The sequence below is a fragment of the Blennius ocellaris genome (genome assembly GCF_963422515.1).
Source record: "Blennius ocellaris genome assembly, chromosome: 1".
Taxonomy (NCBI): domain Eukaryota; kingdom Metazoa; phylum Chordata; class Actinopteri; order Blenniiformes; family Blenniidae; genus Blennius; species Blennius ocellaris.
Window position 1 is genome coordinate 28,029,584 of NC_137650.1, and position 21,241 is coordinate 28,050,824.

General features: G+C 40.8%; 1 protein-coding gene across 2 annotated transcripts in view; it reads left to right on the plus strand.

Annotated features, from left to right (window-relative positions):
• The window catches only part of pcdh17 (protocadherin 17), a gene marked incomplete at both ends in the record, with an annotated part of 53,102 nt that overhangs the window by 21,894 nt on the left and 9,967 nt on the right, over positions 1-21,241 (plus strand). Inside the window, 2 exons of one of the 2 annotated variants that reach the window (XM_080501417.1) lie at positions 419-477; positions 1,107-1,303. In XM_080501417.1, the coding sequence (XP_080357543.1) occupies positions 419-477; positions 1,107-1,303 (256 nt within the window). The remainder of the gene's footprint in view (positions 1-418; positions 478-1,106; positions 1,304-21,241) is intronic. The other variant, XM_080501418.1, reaches the window with a different exon arrangement.

The following is a 21,241-nucleotide window of genomic DNA, read 5'->3' on the forward strand; positions in this document are numbered from 1 at the left end:
GTTGAAAGGCCCAAGGAGAAAACTGCATTTTAATTTTTTTCTACAAATTATGCTGTAATTTGGTTAGTTGATGCAACTCTACAAAACTGTAAATAGAAAGTTTTTCTGTTTCCATCAGGATTCTTGCCCTTGTAGTTATTGATTGTATGATGTCCACCAGATTTGATGCTGGGATCTGTGACTTATGCTTGGATGCCTAATTAGCCCGTTTTATGTAGTTAATGAGATGCTCAAACATTGGTGATATAGAGCTCACATTTCCAGTGGTTTTTTGTGTGTGTTTTTTTTCCCCTTCTCTGTCCTCTGCTTCCCTTTTTTCTGCATAATTAATCATATGTCGGTAGGAATTCTTGTTTCACAGCAGGACTCACTACATAATAGTGTGTTACATACTTTCTTTTCTCTCTCTTCTCTACAGACGGACAATTTCCCCACTGAGCCTAATTATATGGGTAGCAGACAACAGTTTGTTCAAAGGTAAGAGTTGGGATCTATAAGGTTCACTAGATCTTAGAACATTGTTTGTATTTTGCCAATAGTCCCTACACAGTCTTATCACAACAGTAACTATATTGACAATTCATTGTATTGAGGAAAAAGCAGCGCAGAAGCATGTACATTTAATTGTGTTTAAAATGTCACTAACTGTATACTCTATAACCTCTGTGGGATTATCCCAAGAAGGTAGCAGGGATATAATACTTCTCTTCATATCCACTGCTACTGAAATATTTGTATTATTTACAATATTATGAATTGTGAATCTTTCTTAGTTCATATAATAGCAATTATATTTAACTCCAACCATCCTCTTATGATGTATCCCCCTCTCCAAAAAGACAAGCAACCTTAGTTTTTTTTGGTTTGTTTGTTTATTTTTTTACAAATTGCATCCTTTTCTTGTAAACCCCCATCCCCATCAAACACAACGTAAAAAAGTTCAAAACCTAAAACTTGTCAAAAAAATTTGCTGTACATGTGTGTGTGGGTTTAGTGTGATTTTCTGTCTCTGTATTTGCACTGTGATAACGCCTGGAGGGAATATCGACACACAAACTAGCGCTAACGCTGTTACACCCTTTTGTTTGTATTTTTTGTGTGTCTAGTAGTTCAACATTCAAAGACCCGGAGCGAGCGAGCCTCAGAGACAGTGGTCATGGTGACAGCGACCAGGCTGACAGTGACCAGGACACCAACAAAGGCTCGTGCTGTGACATGTCTGCAAAAGAAGCCCTCAAGTTGAAGGCAGCAGGCGTCAAACCACCACCGTTGGAACAAGGTCAGCTTTTCCTGGCACATTTCAGTGCATGAGAAATCAAATACACCATGAATGCAAAGATTCCTTTTCTATCTTGCAGATATTTTTGTAACAGTTGTGTTTTTGACTCACCTGGATCTTCAAAGTCTGAACTTAGATGTGACTACTTTGTTCTCCGCTACTTTGTTTGCCACACTTTTCTCATTAAATGCATTGTGTGCGTGTGTGTGTGTGTGTGTGTGTGTGTGTGTGTGTGTGCGTGTGTGTGTGTGTGTGTGTGTGTGTGTGTGTGTGTGTGTGTGTGTGTGTGTGTGTGTGTGTGTGTGTGTGTGTGTGTGTGTGTGTGTGCGTGTGTGTGTGTTGGAGGGTGTGAGCGAGTGTGCATTCTATACACGTTTTCAGTTTATCAAAGCAGACAAGCCCATTATGTTTTTATAAGCCCAACTACTTCAGCCTCTCCATTTAGTCCCCCTTCCCCAAGCACCCGTCTCTGAAACTTTGATAATGGAACATGGAAAATGACTTAGTGAGCGGCAGGCGATGTAGCTTCGTAGTGTGGTGATTAAATATGAATAATTATTCTAGGCACTGGGGGTCGGGCAGATTACACATGACATGTGTAGAACAATAACTTCCCAGATATGGGTTGTTTCAGTCCCGCTCACCCCTGCCACTTCGCGTGATTAGTGCTGGGTCAGGGAAGGCAAGCAAGTCACGATTATACACTACATACTGTAGGTATAGAAGGAAGTGGTGGGATGAGGAGGTGTGAGGTTGATTTTTCAAAGCATTGTCAACTAGCCATGTAACCTAATGTGAACCATTTCGTGCTCGGTAAAACAGATATCCCCACAGCAACAGAAATTCACTAAAGTCTCCGTGCAAAGTATGTATCTCACTTGAGAGGATCCAGAAGTACAGTTCTGTATCCTGAACATGGATTCTTGGTAATGGTGCTATTAATCCAGGGAACAGAAGGCCTGTTTTACTCTTTGCGGAGGGACAATGACAGTATGTGCAACACTATGAGCTGCAATATGCATGTCTGACTAAATTGTATTATTTTATTTTTTTTTCCTTTTCATTGGTTTTTAGAATGGGGGAAAAAAGCCACACGTTGGCAAGAGAAATTGGCCAATTAAAAAGCCCCATATGTTTCTCATTTTCAAAATGTTCTCATCTAATTGTCCATGCGGGACTGAAAGGATCACATTACTCAGAAGATACAGTATATGACAAAGAGGAGCGAAGAGCGTGTGTGTTGGGCAGCAGTCGGTAAAACGTCAGTCTCTATATAATGTTGCTGGATATGTGTGGATATGTGTGGATAGTGCCTCGCTACACTGTGTTTGTCAACCCTTCTTGTGTTCTTCTTGAACCATTTTGTTTTGATTTTCAACATGGGGTCAATATGCACACACGTACAAACTTGGCAGTACTGGAAACTCCCTGTAACCTGCTTTCACCTGCTTCTTTCTCATCGCTGCACTCTCATTTATTGTCACCCTCCACTGTTTTCTCCTCCCCCGCCACTCCACGACTTTCGTTGCACTTCCCTACCGCTCCTTGTTTGGGGAAATCGATTGATGTGAGATTAGACAGTTAACCGGCTGCAGCTGCCTGTGTTTAGCCAATAACATGCAGGTTTAGCTAAGCTGTGGGGGAGGGAAGGGGCAATAGGTCAAGACGTGGTGCAAGAGCAGTGATGAGGAGTGAGGGGTGGTGAATATCTCTCTGGCTGTGTTTCACTGCATCTTTATTAACTTCCACAAATACCAGTTGATGGCTTCACACTTTCACTTGAAAACTTGCTCAAATGTCTTCTTGTAGTTTGAAATAAGTTGTAAACTGAGCACCTTGTTCCCTATGGACTCGAGAATATCCCCATCTCATTTTTCATCTGAAGCTGACCCACTCATGTCCAGATAAAATAGTTCATTTCATGGGTAATTAATGAGGCTCAGTTAAAAAAAGAAGAAAGCAAACAGAGGAAACTGAAACATGACCTGTCAAAGAAGTTGGTTTTTTGGTTGGTTTTTTTTGCTGCAATGGACTTGGGTGTTGCTTTCTGTTGTTATCATATAAGCTTCCTGTGAAGTCATACATGTGCTACATACGTGAAGGGATACAAACACGTCTATTATCAGATCAAAACAAAAAACAAAACAAAAGGGTCATTGGTCACTACCTCTTTGGTAGTTTTTCTGAAGGCTTATTGTCTTCACATCTCAGCACTTAGTGTCTACTTCATAGGTTTCTCTGAATCCCCCTCTTCTTCCTTTTCTCCTTCATCCTATCTTAGGTCCTCTGTTTCCCTCTTCAGCAGAGCCCTCCCAATTACTCTCTGTAGCTCTCGCTGCTTCCCTTGCGAGAACACTGCAGCCTCATTCACTGGCTCAGTATAAACAGAACTACATGTGCACAAAGCATGTAGTTCAAGTCCCAATCAATCCCCGGCTCTGTTTCAGTTCCTCGTCTTTATTGTCGCAAAGTTGTAGCTTATTGTGTCGGCACAACAGGTACTTTTTTAGTTGTCTAACTTTACCTGTTTTTTTTTACTTTTCTCTTACTTAGCTATCCTCCTTTTTTCTTCAGTTATCAGCAGAAGCGTTTAACTCTCTCATACCACAATTGCAAGTTATCTCCCAGATGTACAGTCTGCTGTCCTTACAGACAACATAATCTGGACATCTTCGCGCCACGGAGCCGTCTCAAATTGATTAATTAGCCTTGTGAAATGGGTAGCAATGTATTAATTAAGCTTAAGTATATCAAATGCCTTTTTTTTTTCCCCCTAGTTTTAAACAGCGATTAATTGATGCGCCAACGCGCCTGCAGAAGACATTAATACAGGCTCGTCTGGCTCTGGCGGAGTGGCTGGCAGCACATCGCTCGCCTCTGTGGAGATGACTGCTACAGTCGCTATCACGAACAGACAGGCGGCAGTGGTGTAGCGAGATGTTACTCACTGATAGGGCTGTCCGAGCAAATGGGGAGAGAGAGAGACAGAGAGAGATGATGGAAGAAGGGGAGGAAGAGGCACTGAGCGGGACGGATACTGTTTGACTGTACCAGCTGACCTACCCTAATTAGCTGCGACTGGATTATGATCATCAATGCTCCTTCTGCCTTCTTAAAAAAAAAAATGATGGCATGAGTGGGACACAAGAGGGAGGGAGGGGGAGGTTTGGAGGAGGAGGAGATACGACAAGAACAGTGTGGCTATGGGGAGGAAAGGCAGCATGAAATGTGTTCCGTAGAAGGCGGTGAAATTGACTTTTTTTCCTGTTATTTGTGGCAGCGAGATAAAAATCTCCCCTCGTCCCTCACTTTTCAGTTTTTGGTGAATATCTTAAATGAGGGAGATGTCACACTTTTTCAATTGCTTTTACACGTGCCACCTCACACCCCATGCACCCACTTCACGTTATAGAGCACACAAATAACTCCTGCGCTGATTATAGATTTTCTTTAGATGTTTTGTAGTTTATAGATTTCAAGATGTTAATGAGTCATCCTAATTGGGACACATACAATGTAGAGAATATGTAATCTTGGATATTTTGTCTATTTACTCCTCTGCTCAGATTGCTTAAAACATTTCAAGTGCACTGTTTAGCAATTGATGATTCATCTTTGTTACGTTTAGATTCTCCATGTGTATTAATCCCTCCTCACTTCTTTACATATAATCTCAGCAGCTTAACAAACAACCAATGATCTCTGAAGTCTTTGCTTCTGTATGGACCTTTTAGTTTGACCTACATGGATCTTATAGGAAGTGTACTCGAGTTTATTCAGCCTAAGCTGAGAAACCATGTTATACCAAGTAAAGCAGGCAAAGTTGTTGAAAATAGGATAAATACTTATTTATCCTCTGTGAATAACAAGTGCATGAAAATCCTATTTATCCCTTTATACAGCACTGTTTGTATTTCTGTCGTTAGCATTTTCAATTAAAAACAATAGCTAGAATTACCAGGCGCTCAAACAGTGCATGATTTAAAAAGTCCTCATTATGCATTGTGACACTTCCAAGCAAAACTAGGACATGCCTTTACATTTGTTTATGAGTGAAATCGTGTGAAAATTAAGTCCTTCCCAGTTATTTTGTTGAATAATGCGTTTTCTCTTCCCGTCCACACTGAGACCAAACAAACTTAATATTCAGACTTTAATCCATCTTAAATATTCACCCGTCTTCCCTTGTGGTGGTCTTAATCTTCAGACTCTGGTAAAACTGTACTTTTCCAAAGTGTCTTTAGTCCCTGCAATCTCACTTTTTCCAGTTTTCTTTTCATTTAGAGAAATTAATTTGAATCATGAGTGAACCTTTGATTAAGGAAGAAAAAAATGCAATTCCAAGATTAATTGACTGGTCAGAAGTCAGTTCAGATGCCCTTTTCACACTTGTAGCCATGGCAACCTCACTCTGGCCTTCAATAAACCTTTATCTGACTCTTGGAAAAGGGCATTCCATTCAACATCATTCATATTTCATGGACAGATAAAGGCAGACACGAGTCTCACAGTGTGGGTAGATGCTTAACATATCTGTAATTTGAATGCTTCAGAACTGTATTCTTGATGCACCGCGGTAAGCATGTTGCAAGTTCATTACTGAGATGAACATTTAGATGGGACTATTGCACTTATGTCATGATATATTTGTTGTCACAGTGGTCATATTTATTTTTATTTTTATTTTTTTGTTATTGAGGATAATCCAAAACTCCCCTTAAAGTCCTTTGCATGAATCATATTGTATTCATATTTTTGCAAACCAATTGTTCCACTACCAGCAAAACATTGCAGTGCATTAGTGGTTTTCACGGTCTGATCAAAGGATATATGCCTTTTTTGTTTGAAGTAAATATTGTCAGCGGTTTCCTTTCAAGAGGTAAACCGCTGTTCATAATGAATGTTTTCAAGCTATAGAAATATAGACAGGAAGACAGCCAGACAGAAGTGAATAACACCATTCGACAAGAAAAAAAAAATAAAACAAATGAAAACAAAGCAACACAAAATCTGTCTGCTGAAAGAATTCTTCTGAAACTTTTCCAGTGAGCATTGAATCCAAAGTGGAGTTGTGAAGGAGCTGCTGTACAGCCAGAAAGTGGCTATATCAAATCTTGTGGGCAAGTTAGCAGGCTTATGATGTTTATTGCATGATAAACTACAAAACCAACAGGAAAAGTGTGTTTCTTACTTCCTATTCGCATTAGCTGCTCCGTAGCTGTGGTATGTGAAAACAATATGTATGTACAGTTGTAAAAGATATTTTATCCCGCTAGAATCTACCTACGCAATCAAGACAAATTCTTCTACCTTTGCAAATCCAACCCCTAGCCCTTGGTAAGTAATTATAAACAACTCCACCATTTAAAGAATGATCATTTCCGAAATATTTACACTTTCAGTGAATGCCAAATGAGGTGGTTATGAACTGCTGCTATTTCAAAGCGTAATGCAGGAAACATCATTGTTTTACTGTGAGTTACAATAATGAACACGTTGTAAGCATCCGTCAGGGTGCACTCTCCATCGCAGAGAGGGCGCTGTTAATGTGGGATTGTTCACATGATGGTAAAGTAATTGTTGTGCAGGTTAATGGACAAACATCTGCTGAGAGGGAAGCTTCGTCTGAGAGCATTGCAATTAGTCCGTTCACAAACATTGCTCTAAACAGGTAGCATATGGAGCAGTCATGGTTTCATGTGATGCTATCACATCGGTCTGTTTAAACATGATTAATTGAGGCCATCAGAACTTGTTTACACCCGTTGCTCCAATGGAGACACGTACGTGTGTCATTTCAGTCGACTCTCTCATAGCGGTCCGAACAAGACTTTGTGTTTCTCTCTTTTTTTTTTGCCGTTAGATCTCTTCATCTGTAGTCATCAATCTGAAACCAAGGATCAAATTTGACCTCCACTTAAGAACTATCTGTCACGTTTTAATATTAGGTCACAGAAGAATCTATCTCAAAGTGTGCAGCACAGCCTTGGGGAGTGGATTAGAAAAACAAGCGGCGTCTGAAAACAGCAGCCATATGCTCACGTTTCCTCCCACCGTTTATGTGAGCCATCGGGCAGAGAGGATTTGTTTCTGAGAGTGTCATCTTCTCCTGCCCCTCATCTCTTTGGCTTTCCGTGGTCTGTCCCTGGTAGGGGTGATAGCCTGATTCATGGCAACATCACCAGCTACTTTCCTGGTGGGGGAAATGAGAACCATCAGCAATCTGGACTTCTCCAGGATGCATTACTCAAAGTCAAAAAGATCTGTGGGTGTTTGTGTGCCCATACACATGTGCCAGACCATGTGTTCACCCCGTTTTTAGAGGATGTGCCTGTATTGCACAGCAGTGAGGCGATTTGCAGCTAAGCTACTGGAATCCTGTGGAAAAGCCTAAAATCTTATGGGGTGAAGGGAGGGGAAATATCACAGTCTTAGGACTTCTTCTCTCTCATTATGGAAGATTTAAAAGGATTAGTCTATTTTCTTTAATGCTCAAAGTTATAATAAATTCCAACATCATTATTGTGGGTCACAAAGTATAATGTCTATTCTCGTGTCCTTTCCCTTTGTGCATTAAGTATGTGAGTTTTGCCTGCACAGGCTGTGGGGAGTGATTTCCACCTCTAAACCTCAGCCCGCCTGCATGGCGGATCACCCCTGATCCTCATTCAGCTGGTGAAGCTATCTCAAGCACTGTGGCACCACAGTATTGGAGAGGATTGATGAATATCTTTGACTCTTACCACTTGGCTTGTAAATCTTTGACATTATCCCTTTACCCTGGAAGCCGCAGTGAATAATTATAGCGTGTTTATGGAAGCCACGAATGAAAATATGTCTTACTTCACTCTCACCATTATATTAACGTCTCAGCATAGCATGGTTGTTCTTCTCATCTCTATAAGTCAGTGTAAGAAGCCTTTGAGAAGGCTTTTTTTTTTCTTTTCTTCCAGTAAGAGCTGCTGACCTTAAACACTTACAGACGCCCAGGTCTCTCTCTCTTCCAGCACCGCTCTGTAATGAGAACATGACGGGGTGTTAATCCAGGAGTGTGCTCAATCACATTATATTGGAAATAACACACAAAGCTGTTAAACTCTGTGGAAATATTATTCAAAGCCCATTGTAAAATGAAGGTGCACTGAGTATGAGGATTAGTCCAGCGTCATGGAGATTTGAAGGTAATCACTCTACAGCCATATTGTTAAAGCTTCATCTAGTGTGAGGTCTGGTAAGATAACAGTATTTATCTATCTATCTATCTATCTATCTATCTATCTATCTATCTATCTATCTATCTATCTATCTATCTATTTCTGCTTTTCAGTTAGTGGATTTTGCTCGGACAGAAATAAACACACTTTTGCATGCTTAAATGGTGAGCTGGGAGGCTTTCGTCATTGTTTCAGAACGTGAGTCAAGGTGGTTTGATGAGTTTGCATGTTTCACGTTTACAGTTTACACACCCACACTGACTTGCTTGCTGTAAATACACTTAAACCCACATTACCTGCCAGGGTGCTTTCTTTCTGCTGAACAACTAAAAACCAAAACAGAACAAACAATACCTTGTCGAACTGGTTTTTACCCCACTCATTAAAGATGCATCCCTTCAAATCTCAAGCAGGAGAGACACCCAGCTATCTGCTCCCAGTTGTTGGCTTTGTTATCACATGAGGAACAAGCTTGTAGATGTGGCATCTGTACTATAAATGAAATTAATTAACATAGTGTGTCTGAGCCCCCTGGCAGTGCAGCTATTTTTTCTATTCGCAGGCATTAACCTCTCACTGCAAAGCTTTGCAAAGCTCAGTAAAAAGTGTGATTACAGTACACACAATTAAGATCTTATCACAACTTTTGATGTGGGGATACACTGAGATAGAAGCACAGGCGATGAATTCAGCAAGTGGAGATGTTGCTCCAGCTTTTAGCTTGCGGGTGATGCCGAGTGAGCTTTTTCTAAAAACTCAACAATCAATCAGAAAAAGTGCTGTGCAGCTATGTGCTTGTATCCGTGTGTCTGTTAGATAAACAAACTTGGACAATGATAGCTCCAGTGAACAGGACTCATTTGTAAAAGGCTGAATGGATAGGTTTTAAAACAGGCATTGGATTGTCCTTGAGCGGTTCTTCAATGAGAAAACCATCGATTGTCGTGAGGTTTTGAGTTGTAGGCTGGGAATTGACTGTTTTCACCCCAAGTTTTCAAGAGTTAACTGAAGAAGCAGCCACAATATATGTTACTTTGTTGTTACAGCACCTCTCTAAGACTCTGTTTCGGAGACCAGCAGCAAAATTGTTCCAGTATCTGCTCTCAGTGGGTGAAACATGTTGTCCAGCACAGCGGTAGGGAGGAAACTACGGCGCAGATTATAATGATACAGAACATCGTCACTCCCTGGATCAGAGCCACTCCGCGGCCATCTGTCCTCTGTCCACGGACAGCTGGGCATTTGTGCATTTGTATATGTGTGTGTGTGCACGTCGGCTGTAATTCTAGACATTAACCAAGCTCTTTTACATATGCTTTGATAGCCTGCTTTACTTCCTCCCTATTATTTTTCTGCCGTATACATGATTGCTCTCATCTGATCCGCCTCTCATTTTCATGTGGTTTTCATATTTGATACATGTCAGCCAAAAGCTACCTGAAAAACCAGCTTGTGAGCAAAGCGCTGCTCGTTCTGCTCCTCTTCCTGTTTGTATACAGCTTTTTCAACTGAATGTAGCTGAACCAGCTTGTTAGTATTTAGTGTTTGCAGTGTTTTAAAGGCAAAAAATGTGTTGATTAGTGGAAGGACAAAAAGAAAAGATGAATGGTAGTTGGAGCTTTAATGTCCTTGCCGTTTTCTGTGTTGTTTTGTGCCCTCGCGCTGGTGTTACCATCTGTACTTCTTTGTACTTTCAGTGCATGAGTGGGTTTTGATAAGTTAGTCCATTTTTCCATATTGCGTGTGTTTTTGTCTCACACACACACACACACACACACACACACACACACACACACACACACACACACACACACACACACACACACACACACACACACACGGTAGTTAGTACTGACTCAGTTTTGATGTGGTTGCACTTACACAAAGTGCAAATATAGATTTCTAAGAAAAATGTTATGACACCTTGCTTGATTGTCATACAAAATATGCTTTGATTGACAAGTTTTCTGTTGCTCCATAGGGCAAGTGTTGCAGCACACTCTGTGAGCTATCCAATTTGTTGACCAGTTCTGCAGATCCTTCAAGTCAGCAGTTTACTTTGCTTTAGTGATAGACTTTTCCATTCGAAAGCAAAACACCAGTCTCCCACAGTCTCCAGTGTCCTTTGCATTGAAGGAGTTGATGGTGATGTACTGAGGGCCTGAAGCTTAAAAGATGTTTGTGAATTAAGTGTGAGTTTTATCTATAATTAACGTAATCCAAAATGCCTAAATAATCAAAAAACAACAGATCCCATTAAACTCTTCCTTCAACTCCACATTTAAATTGTGGAGTTTGCCAGCAGATATAACGTATAATGAAGTTAAATATGATCCACTGACATTGTATTTTTTTTTTCTGAAAATTACTGGTTTTAGTATCTCTTTTGTGTAGTTACTTCCTGTCGAGCTTGGTTATCTCTGCTCGTCATGACAGGGCTTCCGTTAAAAGCACGTGTTCTGAGCATTGTCTGCAGTGTGAATCACTGAGCTGCCACTGGTCGAAACACAACATGAAGAATTGTCGCAGATCAAACTGTGTGCAGCGATGCGATCGCGCCTTTTTCCAAGGCACTGCTTAGCATCATTTAGCATGACCTTAGCATCTACTTATGCCACTTCACATCCATTCACCTTAAACCCTGCTGAGGGGGAACAAAACAAACTAACAAAAAGAAAAAAAAATCATTTAAATAGCTAATATATTTACAGATGTGACAATCTGTACAAGCCTAGTGCATAGTTTGCAGTCTGCTGTATTTTACTAGCTGGGGGGCAAATGTTGCTTCATGTCGAGTTTTAGATATGAAGTGTGATGTATCAAACCTAACCAGTACATAAATGCAAACATACAAAACACAATATTCGGAGTGCAGATTATATAATAATTTAGCATTTTGAGTGTCATAAAAAGTGTTGAACAGTACAAAAAATATGAAAATGTTGTAGGGTTGGAACATAGATTTGGACTTTGTGACTTATACACTGTGTTTTTATATTGAAACTTGAAACAACAACTTTTTTTCACAAACTGCCACAACAGGACTTCTTATAGGCTGGGTACATTTTGTAGTTTTAATGGGCTGACAGTTTTAATGCTGCACTACGGCATAACTCCAAACCTAAAAATATAGTAAAACCTGAAGCATCGACAAAATTTGACTTCATTATAGCGAAGCAGGTGGGAGAGATGAGGCTTTTACTTTTTAGCAGTGTTGTAGTACATATCATTTGTGCACCTATAGCCACTTCACACAAGTGAAGGAGTTCACTCTCTCGTCAACAGGTAACGGTATCGTGGGAGGTGAAGTGAGAGGCTGTAGAGAGATATTTCACCTTACTTTGTACCTGAACTCACCATATGCATTTTACTCTCAACTGCTTATACCCACTGCTCATTAATGAATTCTTGTCTCGTTAAAGGTTGAGGCTTTGCAACAGTATCTTGACTATCTAAAGCAGTATTTCTTATCATTAACATCATTCAGTGTTGGATAGTACCAGATCTTTTGCATATGGCTTGATAGCATATGCATTTTTCTATCTTTTACGAACCCTAACCCCGATGTTTTTATTTTGTATAGGTAATCGTTCTCATCTTTTTCAGTTGGGAACAAAACATACAATTTAATTGGAGATGTCAAACTGGAGTGTCGAAAACACCAAGTGCTTTCTATCCAGAAACATTACAAGTTGAATATGTCACTGACACCGTACTGCTTATAAAAACAAGTGGATCCTAACTAGCAAATGACAGGGAAAATTAACATTTCTTAGTCGTGATCAAATGTTGAATAGTAAAAACGTCTATAGACAATGAATTCGGCACAGCCACCCTTTGAATCATGAAGACACAAGTGGAGAACCCCTCTGTCTTGGCTGTTTTCTGGGCTGATGTGAATGAATATTTGTGGTGCCCTGAGGCATTGTTTCCCCATGTTACACTGCATCAGGAACCAGAGAGATAAATGGGCCCAGCCTGTCCAAGGCATCAGGACTTCTTTTCTGCTCAACCATAACTAGTAATGTCCTTTCATCCACTGCCTGCAGTGCTATAGATAATGGAGTATTTGAAGAAGAGGAAACATTAAAACAAAGAGAGTGGGTATGGTTTATATGATGACAGCGGCCTAGGATGACCAGACATGTCAGAGATAGTTGAAAGAGTAGATGAAGAAACTATGAGGTTTGAATTTATGAACCATATGATCTCAAAAGTATTTAGCATTTTGAAATCTACATCAATGGGCTGCAAGGCAGTAAGGATATCAGTAAGGAACCAACTCATCGATCAGATGACTAAAAGAGAGCTTATGGATGGAAGGATGAATGGATGGACAGATGAGGAGGGTGAGGGGGTTGGGTGACAGCAGGCAGCCTCTGTGGGAGATTGGCTTAAATAGCATGGTGCCTGGCTCCCCACAGTGACAAAATGCATAAGAAAAACCTGTCAAAGTAAACACATCCCCTGTGAAGACATGTCTGAACTCCGTCACATGTAACTGCACTGTGACACATGCTCGCACGAACTGCTGTGGTATAAAAGGCTGTCATCAGGCCAACCCCTGCAGACGTAATGAGCTTGTGCTTGCATCTTGTGTGTGTGTGCGTGCGTGCATGCATGCATGTGAGAGAGAGACAGAGAGAGAGAGAGAGAGAGAGAGAGAGAGAGAGAGAGCGGCAGGCATTTCTAGTATGGCTTCCCTTACTGATGGTGATTGAGACCATGCGTTTATGGCTTTGAGTATGTGAGGATGGCGACTGGGAGTGTTTTTCTCCGATAACCTCAGTTTGTTACTTTTTGATCCTGCTAAATTAAGATAAGGGGCTTGGTTAATTAAACTGTCACATGGCAATACCTTGAGGAATTGCGAGGCCAACACAGCTTTAATTGGGTGGCTGCTATTGTCCCTACATTGCCTTTCGTCTTCATGAAGCAGCCCCACTGAGGGGGAAAAACACCCTCATGGTTAATGGCAGAGGATGGAGGAGTTGAAGAAAGATGCATGTGAACATTTAAATGAAAGACGGGGCAAATATAGTGTGATCCTATCTTAAATGCCTAAAAAACTGCAAACATGTTTAACCTAAACATTGTTGAGCCCATTAAGTGTGTCATATACCTCACATGAAATGCCCTCAGTTGCATCATGACAGTATCAACAACAGATTAGACTCAACATGAAGAATTCTAATTGCTGCTTTAGTATGCATGAATGAGAGTTGTGTAATTTTCTGTACATTGCAGTTGCCTCTGCAGTGCATTAGTTGTGGGGGTCTCCAAAGCCCCATGGACAATGTCAGCAAGCTTAAGATGCATCTGTAATTACCAGCAACCAATTAACAGCTGACCTCACCATCCCACCTCAAACCACAACAAAGATCTATTATGGAGATTTAGAAGGCTCGCACTGTAAACAACTAAGTGTGATGGATCTCCCTACAGTGCTTATGGCTCTTCGCCCCTCCTCTTCTGGTTTACATGCACACTTCATTGCAATTCAGAGTGTGACAAGCAAGATGGGTGTATTTGTTTTTTCTTTTAGTGTATTTAAAGAGAAAGATTTTCATCCAATCCGCCTATCAACAGTCCTCCCACATTTTTCTGTACTTTTTTGCTTCTGTCAATTGACTTTTTTATAGAAATGTTAATAAGCAACCACCCGTGTATCCTGGAGTTTGCCAATGCATTCAACCTGAATGTTATCGCATTTTGAGGGAAGGCAGCATTTTTTCTGAACACACACATTTCATCATAATATATAAAAGCCCAAAATTGTATCTGATGTTATTTAAAAAAAAAAAAAAAAAAAAAAAAGCACTCCCGAGATTAGTACGTGATCTTCGAAGAGTCATGAGGTTGTTGTTGGAGGAAGTTTCCTTGAGAGCGTAATACCCATTCGGTGATGGTGTTTTGAAAACAGTTGTCCATCTGTTGTTGAAGGTGATCAAAATCTGCCTTGATTAACAAGTGGGAAATCTTGGTAATGGTCCCCTGCGCTGCCTCTCATCCCCTCCCAAGTGGGGATCAAAGAGGATGAAGTTTTGAGCCTAGGGATAATCTAGTTCCCTAGATTGTGATAATGCTGCTCGGGATGATCATGTGGATGAGAGCGGGTTTGGGCGCTCTCACGGCTTTGGGTTTGTGCGACTTGCATGTGCTTGTGTGTCTGTGTGTTGGCGCTCAAAAGAGAGGAAGCAGACAATAGCAGAGCAAGCCACTGAATTACCCCACACATAGGCTGATGAAAAATGCACACTCTTGCTTTTGCTCTATTATTTAAGCAACTGCATCACAAAGCAAGACATACAAATAACGGGTGATTGCCGCTCGTTTCCATTTTTATATTTCAGTTGATAAAAAAACACAAACACAACATGAAGTTTTTCCATTTACATTATTCTCAGACATTTACATGGTATTTTTTCTCTCAAAAAAATATCATAAGATGTAATATTGTCCTTGGGAGGGCATACGTACAAACAACCTTGCTTTCTGAGGATCATGTTCGATAATTGTCCCTCACTATTTAACATAATTTAACTATTTTGTGCAGCATCCCTTCACTTTATAAACACGTTTCAAAATTACATTATGATTTCAGTTTTGGTTTTTGGCTTGGTAATTCAATATTTGGTGTTTTTGTGGTTTAAAACTGACTCTTTGGCAGTTAATCATGTTGTTCATAGCAGAATCAAGCTGATGGGCCATTCATTCAATATTACTCCAAGTTGATAAGAGGTTTTCCTATTAAAAAATAGAATCAATGGTGGACATGTTGACTGTTACTGTCACCAAATAACAAAATGTTTGTGATCCTTGTGCATTGTACTTGGCAGTTGATGGTAGATTTGGATAAAATATGAAGATTATTGAAGACGACGCATGGATAACGTAGTACTAGTTCCGAGATGGTCATTGGCAACCCAACTATAAATGATGACTAATAAATTCCAACAGCTGAAGTCCCAAATGCTGCTGCACTCCGGTCTATAGGCAGCCGACACAGCTCTTCTCTGATTATGCAAATAAATCACCTTGAGATCTCTGCTAAGCATTAAGCTGCAAAGACAAGCTGAAGAGGTCTCAAGCGTTGTTTGATACAAGGCCATCGGTGTCACATGGAGAATGTCTTTGCTAGCAGCTTCTAAAAGAAGAGGTAGAATCTAGTTTTTGACTTGGCTCTCATTCACCCTACATTAAGTGACTCCATCAGGTGGCCACCTAAACACATGCTCACTCACCAACCAACAATCTCCTTTATAAAATGTTTTAATAATTTGCAAACACTGTTGAAAGTAATTTTTGTCCTGACTTTGGTGCTTCCGGTTTGCTGAGGCGTGCTTTTATATTGTGTTTTTAGTTTTAGTTTTAGTTTTTGATTTTTTTTTTTTTATTGCACAATCATTTTGTCGTGATTTTGAGTCTTCTTGAATGGCACTTGAAAAGTCCAACTGATGATTAGTACACCGGATATTTGTCCGGTTATTCAATCAGGCCTCACTACTGTACACTTCTGTTGCGTCACACACTCTGATCTTTGGCTGAAATTACTGTAGTGGCAAGTCCCAAGGGAATTCAAAAGGGATTTGAAATCTTCATCAATTGTAAATCTTTCTCATTGTAGGATGATTTATTTCAAATCATCTGGAGATTTGGTTAAATCCCTGCACACAGTCATCTACAATCTTTTTTTCAAAAGGCCTTAGAGAGGCTCTTTACATCACGCCATCGTGATGAGACTCTCTTCAACAGTAACATGAAAAGCAGGCCCAAGATTTCAGAGCTTTAATGAGGCAGATTCCACCTTTCACTCCCTGTGGAATCATTGGCACCTAGTTTAGAACATCTCGTTTTATTATATGGATTTGAAGGTGGGCTGTACTTTTTGAAATTATTGATTTTTTTTTCTATTCTATTCAGATCAGACTAAAGGAATGTCGTCGTTTTTTTTCCTGTCATTTGTTCAAAACCATTATGTCAGCACAGTTTTAAGCAGAATCAAGTGTTTACACATATACAGTAATAAAAAAAAGTCAATACATTCTTTTTTTTAAATGTCTTGTCTTCTATTGATTTTGTTTATGTCAAAAACATTTACAGTGTGAAACATGATCAAAACACAAATTTCCCACAGCTGCCTTTGACTTTGTATTTACTTGTGACTCTTGCCTTCCATCCGAAATCACAGTTTGTGAAATGACAGTGAGCTCAAGCTCGACTGAATCTCATTTTAATCTTAAGTTACTTGTTGTTCCGCATGGTCTCTTCCCACCCTGATCCATGTCTGGTGTTGGTGTCCAGCTGTTCCATCAGCACGACAAGTGGTTCAGGAAACTCCCTCATTGTTCACTGACCAATCACAAACACACCAGAATGCTGTCAACGAGCATTTTCCACCCAGTGGTTTGCATTTGCCTGCACCTGTGGTTTTAGCCCTCAGGGAAGGGATGCAGGAAGGGGGGGGGGGGGGGGGGGGGGGGGGGCTGGTGGAATAGGGAGAGGCTGGGCAGTGGGGTGGAAAGACAGTCAGAGTTGGGATTAGGTTGTCCTTCTGTCTGTTGAGATTAAACGAAATAGATTCATTGTGGGTTTCCTCTCATTTTGTTGTGTTTTCAAACTGCATCAGAGGACAGCTGAGCCTTACCACCTGTATTTGCATTTTTCTAATTTGCATGAAGTCATCGGAGCTTGGAGGCAACTTACGGTTGTGCGTGCACACATGCAAGGCATGCATGTGTGTCTGGGCATGTGCTTTGTAATTTGACAAGCAAAATAAGGACTCTGTCCAAACATTCTAATCAACATGGTTGGAAAAACCTGCACGGCATTCATGGAAATCTTGCACTTGAACCACCTGGACCGTCGAAACTGTGGCTGTTTAGAATTTACTAGAATGTTAAAAAGTTGTGCAAATTGTTCCATTGGACTTCTATCACATAATGCTTCATAGTACTGGAAAAGAGAGCCAAGTACTGAGCGTTACTAGGATAGATACTCTGCACTGCAGTGCTTTGCTAGCCTGGGTAGTGAATCTTATCAGCCAGTGTTGGAGTAGTGGATTGTGTGTGTGTGTGTGTGTGTGTGTGTGTGTGTGTGTGTGTGTGTGTGTGTGTGTGTGTGTGTGTGTGTGTGTGTGTGTGTGTGTGTGTGTGTGTGTGTGCGTGTGCGTGTGCGTGCGTGCGTGCGTGTGTCCAGGCCCCTCTGGAGTCCATTAATCCCAAATCTAACAGACTTACTGCAGAGGCAGCCTTTGATGTGTGCTGAATCCCTCTCTGGAATATTGGATGCTGCTTCCATAATATTCACTTCCCTTTCTCTCATCAGGAATACATTGTTTTGTTTTTCCTCCCACCCATGATGCTGTTTTTGCCCAGCAGGACAGGTGGCTGCTGTGTTATGAGTTTATTTACGATTCAGGTGTGTTTTTACCAGTTCTCTGATCTGTAATTTTACATCTCTGAGCTCTTTTAATCCCATTCTTATCTTGTGTAAGCCTTCTAATCTTTGACCCTAATCTTAAACCGCCACATAGAATGAGGCGGTGCAGATTGAGGGGAGTTGTTTTTCTCACCTTCAAATTCGATGCATGCATTTGTCAGTGGGAGCGGGGGTCCTCTAGCCTTTGGGTTTTTCTTCCTCATGAGCTCAGGCTGAAAAGGCATTTATTGCCATATATTCCTATTTATTTGTGTTTTATTGCAGTGGCCCTGACTTGAACCCAGCCTCTTTTTTAAAAGACTCACTCATAACCCACTGGTCTCAGGAGTGAACCAGATGGAGAGGCAAAGAAAGTATAAATTAGATAGTGAGATGGAAAACACATTTCTATTTGAAACGATTATCCCCCCTGACAGGTATACTAATAGACTGTTATTGCATTTCCGTCAGTTTCTTTTAATCTAATCATACTTCTAAACAGATGAGCGGGAGTGTTGGTGTGCGCGTATATTTATCCATACGGAGACATAAGCAACCAGTGTCTAGACGGCAAACACCCAAATGGCTTGGGCATTGAGAAACATCAATGCTAAAGCAATGTTGCTGAAACACAAGGCATGTTCCCCAGTCTTGCATGGAGAGGAGATTGTAGTGACAGACAGACGGCGGTAGGAGGAGGAGGAGGTGGTGCAGCAGAAATAGAGAAGAGGTTGGCAGAGCTCACTGTGGCTAATACATCCAAAGTGTGTCAGTTAGCTCTCTAAATGTGTTAGGCCCCGGGGCTGAGAAAGCCAACACCATCGACTCAACCTACCTCTCTCCACCTTTCCACTTAGCCTCTGTTCAACACCCGCCGTTATCCTTGGGGGAGTTACACTGCTGTTCATCGGCACAATTGATCAAATGCCTACATGCTTAAGTGTACACTTTTCTTATCGCACATATTAGTCTCATGAGTACATGTGCGGAAAGACGATTTTTGAGTTGTGAGGCGGTGTGCACCCCGGTGTCATAACATTCAGCCCCACCACAGTATGTCACCGCAGAATTTGATCCGGTTGTTTGACACATGAAATTGGGCTGTTGTCGTTTCTGGCACAAAGTAAAAGTGACATTTGACATGTGCAGTATCAAATACATCAACCGTGTTGTGCATCCTTTGACATCTTGACATGTGCCTTTGTTTGACAAATCAAATGCACATTTTACAAAATAATCAAACTTAACTCGAACAACCCTTTAATAATATACACATGGAGATAAAAAAAAAAAAGTATGCATAGACTCGTAAACAGGCTTGTTCTGTAAGATTAGTCTGCATGAAGAAATACCTGAATCCTGTCATATCAGGCACATGCTTTAATTCACAATATTTCTACAAGGCACTGATGCTATTAGTTCAGCTAAATTAATGTAAAAGATGTGTTCACAAGTGTCACTTAGAGAAGCCAAAGGTTGTTGCTGTGGTTTCACTTTCTAGAGAAATATTTTTTTTCTTTTGATATGAAATAAAATGATGCTTATCTCTCATCATAATCTGGAATCGGCTCAAACACAAGTGTCAATTTGTTCTTCTTGGTTCTTTTTAGGATTATCAATCTTTGTCCATGAATAACTAATGAACTCTCTGTTCTTTGTTGAGACGTTCCCGATCCATCGACAAAGATAAAAGATCGAGCAGTCAGATTTACTTACAGTATATAGCTTTGTCAAATGACCACAGTATCCTAAGAGTGAAAGCAGTACTGCACTGCATACTGTATACTGTACGTGCAGCTGTATTACAGTGACGTTCCTGTTGAGACAGAGAATCAGAGGCACTTTCCCTAATCCTGCTAAAGCAGCACACATGGGAATGATTACTTGCACAAAGCCATGACACCCTGAGTTGTTCAAATCCCTTTGTTCAAAAGAGAGTGACAAACAGAGAGGCAGACAGAGAGAGGGAGACAATAAAAGAGAGTGAATTAATTCAGCAAATGTGACAGTATTGTGTGTGAGTGGTGGATCTTGTTATTGTATGGATTGTCTGAGCGCAGCCTCCACAGTTCTCAGTGTTTTGCACTATCCTTGTTGTTGTAGGCCACTTATCAGGACGGGACCAGAGTGCCTTATTTTTGGGCTATACATCCACTGGCTTTAAGATGCCACAATTGTGGGCCGCATCATCAAAGCCTCATGGTTAAAATGTGTGTGGAGTGAAACACTTCAAAAGGCGACCCTCTGCAAATTAGCAACAAAAGGTTTCCCTTCATTCTTTCTTTAATGGGGTGTTTTAAACCAGTTTTCTTCTTGGATAGAAACAGGATTTCGGTAATGAGCTGGTGACTCAGATTCTCTTGGCTTAATTTTTTTAAATTCCCTCCCCCCATTCCATTTTTTTTCCCTCTCTCCGTCTCTTTCTCACTTCATTTCTTGTACTGGCTGTGTCTCTAAATGGGCCAAGGCAACTCTCTTTGCTGTCTGCTGGGGGAGGGAAGTAGATTAAGTCTATTAACAGGCAGAAGGATGCTGATCAGCTCTTCTGGTCTCTGGTCTAATGTCGGGTCCATACTGTGAGCTCTTCTTTTTCTTTTTTTCTCAAGCTCTTCAACATCAGGTTTCTCACACGTTGTGTTTTGGGGTTCAGTGTGAGTTGGACAAAGTGCTGTTTGATTGCTATACCCCATTTGATTCCCACACATATGCCCAAATACAATCTAAGAATGTCACACAGCGACCAAAGCAGCGAACAAAGCAAGTGTGCTTTCTTAACGACGCAAATGGTAAGCAGTAGTGAATAGAAATAATTCTTGGTGCAGGCATGCTGTGTCTATTTGCTTTGCTTATGAGTGAACATGCTGCGATGCGTGCACAGTAAAGGCAAAAAATACACAGGCACGCTATATTTAGATGACAAACAGCCATGAACCCAGGCTAAAGGGGAAAAAAGTATACAAAAGAGACTAGGGGGAAAAAAAAAAAAAGCCAAGGCGGTCCAGAAGCATCCCCTGTCACGGTGCAATCCCCCATGTCCTAATTACACAGGCTTAGAGGAAACGGAGGATTAGCGACTGATTCGCCACGCTTCTCGCCTCATCTTCTAATAAGTCCCCTTCTTGTCTCCTTGCCACCCTTTGTGCCACCCCCCCACGCGTCTCTCACCAGGTAAAGGTAGAAAGATACTATTGACCTGTGACTTTCTGCTGGCCTTTGTTCCTCCTCCCTGGCTTTCTAATCATTCAATGTCCACCATTTGGATACGAAATGGTGTTTCCATCAAAATTATGAAGGATTGTCTGTGTTTGTATGAAAAGAAAATATTATT